Below are 12,762 nucleotides of genomic sequence, written 5' to 3'. Positions count from 1 at the left end.
TGGCTGGTTAAAGACGAAAATCATTTTAATTAATGTATACGATCTTTGACCCATTATTTACGACGACTCTTATCTACCCATGGCAATATTATTATATTATTAACGCAATATCATAAGTAAAGAGCTAAAGTTTTTGGTTGTCACCAATTCTGCCCACAAAAATGCCATTTTTGCACCACTGTGGCTAGCTAAAAACAGCACTCACATCCACACACATGGCCCATGGCTGATAAGGAGCTCTTGTGTACCAGCATGTCATTTGGCTGCTTTGGGTTATTGGCCTTTCCCAGTTGACTCAGAATTCACTACTCCGACTTTTGTTGCCTGCACATACAGAAAAAAAGGTTGCTTCAGTACTGAAAAGTGTGTAACAGTTACCGATACAGTAGATATGTTCACGTTCCTGAGCAAGATCACTATTTGAGCCGATTTTAGAAAATACAGAGTACTACAGAAAATAAACCCAGTTAATAAGTGCGTGTGCAACAAGTATGTAGGATATAAACTCGGGTATCCTAGTCAAGGAACTCGCCTATAACGTTTGTGGAAACTGCACACACACTCTGCTACTTAATTTAAACATTTTTTTCGCCTAAGTGTTAGAAAGGGGTCGCATTTCGCATAGCCTTCGGCGAAGGGCCAACCATTTTCACCCCTTTTATTTTGTTTATGAATGTGTGGGTTTATTTAAATTGCCTTTTTCATGTCATTCATTAGGCAGACTCCAACTCGCGCCACATAACTGATACCTATGCATGTCCCACATTACCTTTACCCCACTAACGCAGTCACCCAAGAACAGTTCTCTTATCTCTTCATGAGGCAAGCTGGCATGTATAATTACTTGAGCCCTCATTAAAAAAACCTAAAAACAAAATGCCGGAATACCTATAACACTTTCGGAAATATTTAAGCAAGCAAATGGTGATTTTGCGTGTCGATAGACCTAACACCTTTTACAATTATTTAAACAAGCATAAGCTCAGGGTGAAATGGAACTCTTAATCTTTTATTTATATTACGTTTTATTATTTATAACAGTATCCTCCTTTTATTGCGAATCTCCCTCCCCCTTAAGCCAAGTAACCGGTAGCTGATAGTCGAAAGGTTCGACTACATCATTCTGGTTGTGTTGTTTTTTCATTTAGGTCGAAATACCAAATTACCCTGGATTGTTATAGCGAGTGTATGTCTTTTATACCCGTGTTTATTTTTGAGTATTTTGGGTTCAATTCATGGCTGTGTTGTGTTACCGACAATGAAACTGGATTTCCAGTTCTGACCAAAAGTCGTATTTTCCAGATCCGTTCATCAGCCGTGATAATAATTTCGTTATTATTTTGTCTTATGGTGTTCAGCCTCATCCGAAAAATAACATTCTTAGTTTGTTTATCTTGTGACATTTAATTTAGCTCTGCTTGTCCTTGCTCTGATTGTTTATTTGTTTTTCATCAGACTTTCCCTGCCTTTATCCTTTATCCCTTTTGAAAGGCCCACCGCCCCAATTCATTAGTATTCTTCAGCGAACGTAAGCCCAAAAAACAGAAACAAAAGGGAAAATTTATCAGGGGGCCCCCGAGAAGTATCTTTGTGTGTCTTTGTTTGTTGTGACCATTGTTTCGGTCGCCTGTTGCTTTGCAAATTATTGCGGCCCTTTCTTTCAGCTCAAGATATGATTATCCTTATTATGTATTGGGAAAGGCAATTCCATTTAAGGTATCATTTAAACATTGGCTTACATATATCAATTCGCAAATATTTTATTATTTAAGATTTCATGTGTCCTTTAAACACAATTTTGCTCACCCACACTAGACTTCATGCAAATCAAATTGTTAAGAACAATTTAACAACTTTCTCCTCCCGACTAAGAACTCTGCGTCTCAGCGTTCTCTTGGGTAATAAAATAACAATGTAAACCAACCAACAGATTCAAATCTTTGACAGTTCCTTGGGGCTAATCCCTCCTCTTTGTTGGGTTGATAATTATTGGGCTTTTTATGACAATGCTGACATCCAGCAGCAGCAAACTTAGAAGGCGTCTTGTTTATGTTTTGTCTCTCATCCACAAACCCTTGTATTTGCAGGTGAGCACGGGAAAATTCCGCGAAAATTTACATTCCCAACATATTTGCACATTCTGGTGAAAAGGCGGAGCGCAAAGGGAACAAAGCTAAATGGGCTAATAACAAGCTAAGTACGATGGACTAACAGCTTGCCAGTTAGCGCTACGTTTCGAGCTACGTTTACATGGACAGCTGCTAATAAAAGACGGCAAACGAATGAACATTGGGTCTTAAGCGAAGGTCGTTGATTTATCAGTAGCCACAATAATCAGGAGACCACACAGGCATTCCAAGGATTGCAATATGCGTGGCCGCCACTTACGCCGCCGCTTCAGCCTGCAGCCCTCGTTCATGAAGGACGACAATGCCGAGGAGAAGCCCAAACGTGATAAGTAAGTAGTTGTATTTGATGTACGTTATAAAATCATATTTGTAATATTAATGGTGTCGCGCTTAGAACCCTATTCACTTTTGCCAGTTATAAATGTACATATATTAAAGCAATACCACCATTAACATATTGAAGAGAGTGCAAGCAGAGGATATCATGTGCCAAAGTGTTTGGAAATAGTCCTTATAGCCATAATAGTTGTAAGAAAAAAATAAGTGAAAAATGGTTTGACGAAGTTTATCACCAAAGTGTTGCAAAAATCTATAAAATTCAAATTTTTCTTTAACTGGCTTCATTATTTCAGTTCCAAGGAAGCACTTTTATTATTCGACTATGTTCAAAAGACAAACAAATGAACGGAAAGAAGAACGCAGTCAGTTATGTTCGTTGTTTGCATACTTTTCATTTGTTTCGCCTGTCAGGGCAGAAATTTCAAGTTCATCGGGCTTTTGATTACATTTTTCCTTATATTTTCTTGCATTTTTCCTATTAGGAACAATTATTTATGAAATACCGGGAAGGAAGCACGAAAACAGAGTAATATACAATAGCACTTAGTATTAAGAATGGTAATCCGAAGTTGGGTTTAACATTTAATTTTGCGATGCTTTCCTTAATTCATTTGGGTGTTCTTTCTGTCATCAATGGATTCTATGTCCTTCTAGTCATTGTCCAACCAAATTTAGCTACAGTGTTCTTTGCACAGAGTATTCCCTGTTCTTCCAACATGCAATCCAGCTGCCTATGGCAAATGTCTTTATCTCTGCGTTGCAAAGTTCTGACTAAATTCAATATATCCTCTCCTAGGGTATAAAAAAGAGCAAAGCCTTGCATTTAGCTGTGCACTAACTAAATTGCACAGCAATTTACCTACTCAAGTTACGCTTTATGTTTTATGTTTCATGTTTCATGTTTCATGTTCTTCTTTCCTCACCTACCTCAATGTCAACCGAAAATCACGCATTCGCAGGGTTGGTAGAAATAACGCGGTAGATGATGCCATTGGACCGGCCAACGCACGCCACAAAATCGTCGTCATGGGCTCTGCAAAAGTGGGCAAAACGTCAATAATCACCCAGTTTCTGTACAACACATTTAGCACCAAATACAAGCGGACCATTGAGGAAATGCACCAAGGCAATTTTTCCATCGCCGGCGTGAGTCTTACCCTTGATATTCTGGACACTGCCGGTTCATACGAGGTGAGCAAAACTTTCGCCACGTATTTTACGCTTAGATTAACTTCTCCAACTCTGATTCTAAGTGGCTTACGATTTATTAACTTTGTGGTTTTTTATTTATTAATTAGCCATTATTTAATCAGTAATAACCATTTGAAGTTAACTTGATTAAAGTGAATTTATACCTAAATGGTATGTAGGGTATCCTTAGTGCATCCACACTCGCGCTGCATATAAATTTCATGTGGTCAGCCAGAAGCAGGTATACATGCTGACTCATCCTGTGGCAGAATACTCAGTAGTTCCAGTTGGTAGGTAGAATTACTACTGTAGTCCCTAAGCAGCAGCGTTTTTAATTACTCTAAAAGGATCCCAAAAGCTTTGAAACTATTTAAAAAAAACCCAAATCACGTAGCGATAGTTGATCACTTGATCTGGATTCATATTTCCAAACCCGATTCCTTAATACATATTGGCTGATTTCACAGCAATTCCCCCCATCTTTATCATTGTTATCCACGTTCAACAGGCTGCACGGAAATTACAGCCTTACGATTCAATTTCGCTGCCACTTCCGCCGCGCGAGTTGAAATGCTCTTGTTCATCTAAGCGAACATCGGAGGGGGTCGTTTACGACTGTACTCGTAGGTTGTAGTACACCTTGCTACATAGTATACATACCTATACATACCAAGCTTATGAATGCTGGCCAAATGCTGGATATATGTTGCCAATGGAGTCAATCAGGCAGAGACTGCAAGCCGAACAAAGCGAACTGAGCTGTGACTGTCTATGCGACATGTGACTATGTGTCCTTGGTGAAAATTCAGAGACCCTTTGTACAGAGTTCGTTTTTAACTCAGTTCACATTGTTGTTAGATATTTTATTATATAATAATGCAGTATATGCTTACTTAATAGAACTACTAAGTAAAGTAAAGGGAACAATAGGAAACCATATAGTCGAGCGAAGCGACTGCCAAATACACGTTACTTAGCGAACTGAGAGTGGAAAAGAATGCAGATGTGCAAGTAAAAATGCGAAGATTGAAAAGCGTTTTTTCTCGGGTTTTAATTTCGGTTTCAGTCTGAAGGGCCGCTGCATGGATAGGGCTTATCTCGTTTCCTCTTTTGGTTGGGCGTTAGGCACATAGTCGCATTCATTCGAATTTTTCCGTGCAAAGTGTTTATCCTCTGCCAAAAATGGTACGGGTGAGGTTTCTTGCATTTTCCCACACCTTTTAGCACCATCGATTTACTGCCCCAGTTTCCCTTCATTTGTGTTTTATTATTTAAGGAAAAACTCGGGCAAAGTTTAGGGTATGTAAAAGAGATAAGGTAAAGTTGGATCTACAAGATTTGGATTCTGTTATTTGGTGTTATTATTTGGATGGATATATTTACCTATAGTTGACATGAAAATCAAAATATCTTAAATGAAATCGTACACATACATATATGAAATTCCGATGCTTTACAAACAATCACAATTCGTTACTCAGCGCTGAGTGCTGCGCCTTTGAAAGGCTCGAAATACAATTCATAAATTATACACATGGGAACTCAGTTTTCGGTTGGGCATTCTGTTACAACTGCGAACATGCACCAGGGTAAATACAAGGGGCACATGCCAGAGACCAAGGCCAACTCCACGGGGCCACCAACGACCTCTAATTAGACCAGAGACACACAGGGGAATAAGGGGAAGTGATTGTAAAAGTGAAGTTAAAGATACTACAAATCGTTAAATACTATTAACGCGTCTAAATGAAATGAACATTTGTGTGTTCTGTTCTGTTTTTTTCAGTTTCCGGCGATGCGTGCTCTTTCTATATCCTCGGCGGATGCTTTCATCCTGGTCTACGACGTCACCGATGCCACTACTTTCGAGGAAGTGCGCACAATTCGCGATCAGATCCACGAGACTAAGGCCACTACCGCGGTTCCAATTGTGGTTGTCGGGAACAAGATCGACCTCTTGGCAGATGGAGAAACCGAGCGAGAGGTGCGTTTCTCTCTTATTTCCTTATTTTATCATTTTATTTACACCGAGCCCCAAATAAATTCCCCTCACTTAAAGACACTCCGTAGTTTTCGAAGGCACGGCAAAAATGTAGAAATTATCGGCAGTGTATTTAAAATCTGCACACATGTCACGGATGTCACAGCCAACGAAAAATTGTAACATTTAAAATGTCAAAGTGGCTGACACGGCTGGCGTGGAAACTAAAAACGCACTGGGTTGGCTTGGCTGTGGGAGGATATAAAACAGAAGCGTTGTCGTGGAATAAAGTCCGAATTATGCGCGAAAGTCACACGAAATGAAATGCCATCAGGTTAGGCTCCACTGCGGAAAATTATGTGTTGTACACAAATAGCTGGTTATACATTTTATTAGAAAATATTTAATATACCTCTTAGATATCTAGAATCTACATTGCTAATCGAAAGCACATAAGATTTTGAGGACTCTACTACTGCCGGCGGAAGTTGCACCCTAAAATTGTATTAGCACTTGAAAATTGTAGTATACTGTCCTGAGAATTTGAACGAATTCCAACCAGTCTTTTGCGGTCAACAAACAATCACAAGAACACCACAATTTCGGCCACCCAAATAGCTTCCTTTCTTTAACGTTAATTTGCCTTTTCGTAGGTTGAGTACGCCACCACAGAATCGGTAGTTACTGTGGACTGGGAGAATGGGTTTGTAGAGGCCTCGGCTTCCAGTAATGAAAACATCACCCAGGTGAGTGCAATCATTTGTCAACCCAACCCAGTGACTTGACTACATAGTGACTTCGACTTCGACACTAGGTGTTCAAGGAACTGCTGGCCCAGGCAAAAATAACTTACAATCTGAGTCCGGCCCTACGTCGTCGTCGGCAGTCGTTGCCGCAGCAGATTGGAAACAATGGACCGGGCACTCCGTCTCACCACCACCAGCACCACACCCAGCACCACAATTCCGGAGGTGGCACCTCCGCTTCTACCTCCTCGGCAGCGGCAGCTGCGTCAGCCTCCGGGGGATCCGGATCCCACGCTCCTACACCTGCCCAGCTGCAGCACCTGCAAAGAATCCAGGAGCGGAGTTTGGGCGCCAAGCGCAACTCGTGCGTCATTTCCTAAAGAGGCGAAATCCCGGCACTGGAACGCCAAACTAATAGAGGTCTCATATATAACGGTTTTCAACACCTTTTCAATAATCAAAAACAACATGGGTCTTTTTTCCAAACTCAAGCAACAGAACTAGTGTAAACAGAAGAGGTAGATTCTATTCACAGACTCCCAGTCTTTTAAGGGAAGACAACATTATGGGTGAGCAAGGTAACATTTTCTTTTCTTAAAAACACTACGTCTCGGTGAATTTAATTTAATATATAAACGATTTAAACATATGTTGAAAATATGCTCAACGTTTCAAAATCGCTTGATATTTGAAAGTATATTTTAATATATTTATTTTTCCACAAGCTTAACGTTATCTTTTTCACGGACACGAAAGTATTTCGAAATCCATTTAGGTATTTTGCAAGTGTAAGAAAAGCAGGGTAATATAACTAAGCGGGACATTTTTAAAGTTGTCTCCCTAGGACTTATAATTTTGTTAATCTAAACTAAATAAATCCGCAATATTGTAGGGCAATCTCTACTCAAATGTACCTCTATCTTGCTGTTATTGCTCCAATAACTTAAGTACCTATATCGCAAGCCTCTGGTTTCTTAAACTCAGCTTATAGAATACTTATGTGTGTGACCAAAAGTTAAATCGTTAAAACGATATACAACTCACTCAGAAAAAAATATACAATAACCCAAGACAAATTATTTTTCACACGTCTCAGTACTTAGTTTGTGTATTTGTCTAATCTGATCTTACAGGAATATATAAAATAGTTTATTCTTAATCTGTGTATAGATTACACTGTCCACTATTGAGATTTTTGCATAGATGTGCTTTCCACAAACTTCCGGTTTCGACATTTTTTTGAACGGGTCAGGAACGGATCTAAATTTCTTGTTACAACACGCGAAAGTGTAAAAATCAGCTGTTACACACGACAACAAAGTGTTTATTGGGTTCGTTGAAAAATATTTAAAAAATACAAGTATGCGTTTCCGACCCGGGATCACCATCCGAGTCTGTCTGTTCGTGCGTCCGTTTGAACACTGTGATTTTGCTCAAAACCACTGATCACCCACTGACCCTGTCCGTATGAACGGACATTGTTATTTATATGCCAACTTCCATCATTTAAAATTCTCTCTCCTAAAATTGGCAGAGTTAATATTTATCCTATATAAATTGTTTAATTTCCCATAGTGCAGTGTAACAAATAAAAATTACATTAACGGAACACAACCAATTTAGATGATTATGATGAACAAATTTCGTACATAGTCACGCAAATGAAGAGGATGCCAAAACAAGATTGTATTAAATAATTTGCTGGCCAAGTTATTTCCGTTAACAACTGTCCATTAGGTGGATTTCCGGAACTAGATTCGGAATTTGTGCATCTTAACTAACCAAATTTGTTATATTCCTTCGATGTAATTTAATGATGGTCTAATCTTGTAACACAGTCTTATAACACATACAAAACTATAACCAATTGTAATAAGATTGATAAAAGAACTACGATAGTAATAATTTTATACTGAATGAGTGTGTCGAACAAACACAGATTCATAGTGCAATTGAATACCAAAGAGCATAATGCACAGGGTTATAAAATTACTATACAGAGGTAATGAGTTAATGGCCTGGGTCAATAAAATGTACATTTTATACTATTGCGCATTAAGCCAATACTACATATTATTAAATGAATACAATTTTAGGTTCCAATTTAATTTTCATCCTATCTAAGTATAAATTAACATTGTCTGTGTAATACGGAATACATTGTGGTAGAAAATAGGCAGACTAGACCGCATTTTCCTTAGGCGTCAATTGACCTGAAACCGTTTACCAATGTGTCGCGTGTCAGTGTTGCAAAGCGAATGTGGAAGCTAAGACAGAAACCACAAGCAAATGCGTAGTTAAAAAGTAGCTTTAATTGGCATGAGAAACCTAAGACCTATCCTTAGAAACGTAATGAATGTATATTTGGCTTTTATTTCCCACTTTTACCACCTTTACCACTTTTACCACTTTTCCCAATTTACGGCTAGCTATTAATATTGGTCAAAGCCCGGTAAAAAGATTGAAACAAATGGTTAAGATTGATAACGAAATGGAAACACCAAAGAATTTGACAAGGACAAAAGCAATTGCAAATAATGAATACGTGTATAGATCAATATAAATATATATGATTATGTTATGGTATAATATATATAATAGTCGTTTAATAGGGTTACTTTTGAGATGTAGAACGAAACGAAAAACAGTCCTTTTTGAAATGCAACTAATACATTCAACGTATTTTGGTTTTCCAACAATAAAATATTAACATACATATACCCGGATTCGAACCACACTAAAACCAAAAATCTAAACAGAGTGTTATATTTATACAATAAATATTTTTAAATGCTTATATACCGAATCGTTATGCGAGTACGAGAAGTACTGAAATATTGAGAAAGTACCAAAGCAAGTCTTAGTCTTATACGAATATAAAGGTGTTACTAATGAAATGAAAACTTCGAAAATTTGTCTCATTATTTATATAGAGCAAATCAAATAATATCAATTTAACATACATAAATCTGAGTATATGTAAATCTGTGTATCGCAGTGGTTGTTTAATCTATAATACAATACCGCTCTTTGGCTGCCCAAAGTCCCTACAATTTCTGCGATTAAATTCTTTCTCTCCAGTTGATTTTCTGGTGCTGTCTGAATGTTTAGCAGCACTGGTGTCATTGTTTAAGTAGAATTCGCTATCGAGGCTTCCAAAAAATATAATTTAGTTGGTCAAATAAATAGTATCTAAGTGAGTAGACCTGTTAGAATGGTACCAACAAATACGGGTATGAGTGTGAGCATTGCGTAAACTAATTCGCATTAATATTGATTTAACTTAGCGACGCAATATTAGTTTACAAACAATTTTTTTTTTTTAGTTTTAAGTAATCAATTTGAACAATCCTATTCTCAATTCACATTCACGACTGTTCCATTTATACATAAACCAATAGCACCGCTCTCTAAACATTGTTTAAACCGCCTTTAAATGCGAATTGTTTTGCTTCTCCTAGTTTACAACCTCTCCATTTGAATGTCTCACAAATAAATATATATTATTATCAATATTTACATACGGAAATATTTACATAGGGCTATATGCATATAGTATATAAATACATATATATACATGGTGTATAATTATAAATGTAATTGATAATTGCAAAAAAAAGAGCAAGAACCGGAAATAAATGCAAGGGCGAAAAGTTTTTGTGCTTTAAAGTTCCTTTAGTGTTATTCACCCAACGAAAGTTTGACACATCATGAGCTTAAAGCTGCAGGAGAAATGTGTGTTACCATACAGAATTATCGACCTTGGAATGTTTACTGTACTTGGCCTATACCCTGCACTTTTTAGATGGATCTGTTGGGGAAGGGGGGCGGGGCCAGGTGTGTTGTGGCAATTCGGCAAATAATCGATAGTGTCTGCAATGGAATTTTAATTCAAAGCCGACCAAAAAAGCATACAATATGCAAGAAAAAGCGATCGGGAATTGGAGAATTCAATTTTATTTTCTTTATTATTTTTTAGATGTATACTTGTGACTGAAATCTAATAAAACTATTCTTGATTAATTTCCCTGAAAAGATGTTAAAGTACGGTAAGCACTAATATTTAAAATATATAAAAAAAAAAACCCAATACAGAACTGCGAAATTAATCTTAATAAAACAGAAACTCAACGAATTCTAAAATATGTAAGTATTATTCATGCACAAAATATACAGCTTATAACATTCATACATATACATATGTATAAATGAGTTGAATTCGTAATTCAATTTCATTTACCACGAAATTGGAATTCTTGTGATTCACGCGTCACATTTTATGAGGAAACTTTAAGAAATTCGCCCTTATCACCCAAAACTCGCAACGCTGGCTTTCCATATGTACAAATAACTTTTCATATACAATTGGTATTTTTTCATGGATCGGTTCCAATTTGTCTGTCTGTGAGGCTTAAGCGTTTTATAAATCCAAAATTTATTTGAACTCGCGGGCTTGTCTAGAAACGCATGGATCCAATCCCCCTTTTCTGGTTGTAAAACGAAGAAGACAATGTTTTTTATATCAAATCAGACGCAGGCGCACTCGGCACCACGTTGCGTACTCGCCATGTGGACAACCAAGAGTAGACAATATGACACGAGTTTGTCCGTGTGAGCCGTGGTACTACCGTACTACTAGTACAACCAGTACTATTAGTGTAGTTTTTTCTCCATTTAACTCGAGCTTTTCCTCCTGGCGGTGGGTCTGCTGGCGGTGGATCAACGGGTGTTGGGTCAGTGGGTTTTGTGGATGACAGGTTGCAGGTTTAATTGACGGCAAACGTCGCCGCCAGTCAGTTGACTGTCAGTTGCATACGGGAATCTCAGCACAATCTCTCCTCAACAAAACACAGGCACAGCCCAGCGGTTCTGCCCACCGGCCGGCATTTCGGATAATCCTAGTCGCCCAGAGCCTATTGCAAAAAAGAAAACAAACAAACTGTGGCACTGCGGCACTGTGTCACTGTGGCACTTGCGTTAGGGAGCTTAATCGGGTTATCCACTGTCACACAGAATGTGGAACGCGTGACCTTCGGTGGAAAGCAGTTGGGAGGCGACTCGGTGGGGGCTGTTGGCATCGAAGGACCTTGAACATAATGGATTCCATAATGGACAATGAGTTGCAAGAGAAAAGTATTTCAGCCACAAGTGTACTGAAAGATATCTTCGTAGATATTAATTAGTTGCTCATGAATATTAGGGGTAAAGTAATTACCAAATCAATGTGTCATTATGGTATAGAACAACATCATTGCCACTCGTGAAGTATAAAGCAAACGGAAACAGTAAACGCCTCGACCACCCTGACCCAATTCTATTTCAAGTTGGCCAGTTGGATAAAATACGGAATTCAAGATCACTGCCAGTTGGGATTCTGCAGCAGCGATAAGGGCAGTCCGTGTAGAATTCCGGAAGAGTCGCCGATAAGGCGAGCCAAGTCTCTGATAAATCCAAAGCCTAAGCCAGTGCACCACCGCACCACAGCACCACCAGCCTCACTTGTCAGCGATAAGCAACTTGTGGTTTCTTTTTATATAATAGGAATTCTTTGCTTTTTACATACGGGCAATCTGTGTTAAAAAACAATTCCTTTTATCACTATATACATCCTAATAATGAATTTTATTATTATTATTGTGTGGGTGCCGTCGACGGACATAAAAACGCAGCATTTTTGGTGGCAAGCAGTTAGTCGTCTTCGGTCGTTCCAGTTACCCGGTCCCTCTGGATTTCACATCCTTAAACATTTTTTTTTAGTTTAATAAATTAATGATTTCCCGCGTGTGACATGTGAAGTTGATTGTATGTCAGTTTTTCATTTGGCGTGCCTAGCTTAGCTCTTTTTAAATATTGCTAGCTGCCTTGTGAAGGGCTTACGTGTAATTGCAGGTCGACTCGACTGCCAAATGATATATTTTTGATTGTCTGGAATTTAAGGACTACTTTACATCATGTCGGTATTAATTATTTTGGGTTATCCTGAAAGTTATCAAATAGTTATTAACGTTTTCAGATATTTCACTCACTTTTTATATGCTTTAATTTTTTATATTTAACTAGTCTGAAATCTCAGCATCTTGTTTAGCTTCAAAGAAAAACAGTATTAGATAAATTCAAATATGTTTCCTGCTTTTGAAATATGCATGGATCGAATGTTGTATATAAATTCAATTTTGTATTCATAATAAAAACATAGAAAATAGTAATTAAATTATTATTCACATACCCGTTAGATAGATCGTGGGATTGCCAGGTAAATTCCATTACAAAAAAATTAATAAATAAAAAAAAACCATTTTTGAATATGTGGGCGTGATAGCTTTTCGCGGTTTGTGGGTATTAGAGTGGGCGTGGCGACACACCGCATGGTAATGCT

The 12,762-nt window shown here is 38.0% G+C and overlaps 1 protein-coding gene across 4 annotated transcripts in view; it reads left to right on the top strand.

Moving 5' to 3' along the window:
- Nucleotides 1-10,030, top strand: part of LOC120456277 (ras-related protein Rap-2b) — a 181,858-nt gene extending 171,828 nt beyond the window's left edge. For 3 of the 4 annotated variants that reach the window (XM_039643016.1, XM_039643017.1, XM_039643015.1), the window contains 5 exons: nucleotides 2,088-2,458; nucleotides 3,428-3,659; nucleotides 5,446-5,643; nucleotides 6,294-6,386; nucleotides 6,455-10,030. In XM_039643016.1, the coding sequence (XP_039498950.1) occupies nucleotides 2,370-2,458; nucleotides 3,428-3,659; nucleotides 5,446-5,643; nucleotides 6,294-6,386; nucleotides 6,455-6,766 (924 nt within the window). In that variant the 5' untranslated portion in view covers nucleotides 2,088-2,369 and the 3' untranslated portion in view covers nucleotides 6,767-10,030. Of the gene's footprint in view, nucleotides 1-2,087; nucleotides 2,459-3,427; nucleotides 3,660-5,445; nucleotides 5,644-6,293; nucleotides 6,387-6,454 lie in introns of those variants that run through there. The other variant, XM_039643018.1, reaches the window with a different exon arrangement.
- The last annotated feature ends 2,732 nt before the right edge of the window (nucleotides 10,031-12,762 follow it).

The sequence above is a fragment of the Drosophila santomea genome, chromosome X (genome assembly GCF_016746245.2).
Source record: "Drosophila santomea strain STO CAGO 1482 chromosome X, Prin_Dsan_1.1, whole genome shotgun sequence".
Taxonomy (NCBI): Eukaryota; Metazoa; Arthropoda; class Insecta; order Diptera; family Drosophilidae; genus Drosophila; species Drosophila santomea.
Note: the sequence above shows the minus strand (reverse complement) of the source record. Positions and strands in the feature narration are given on the sequence as shown.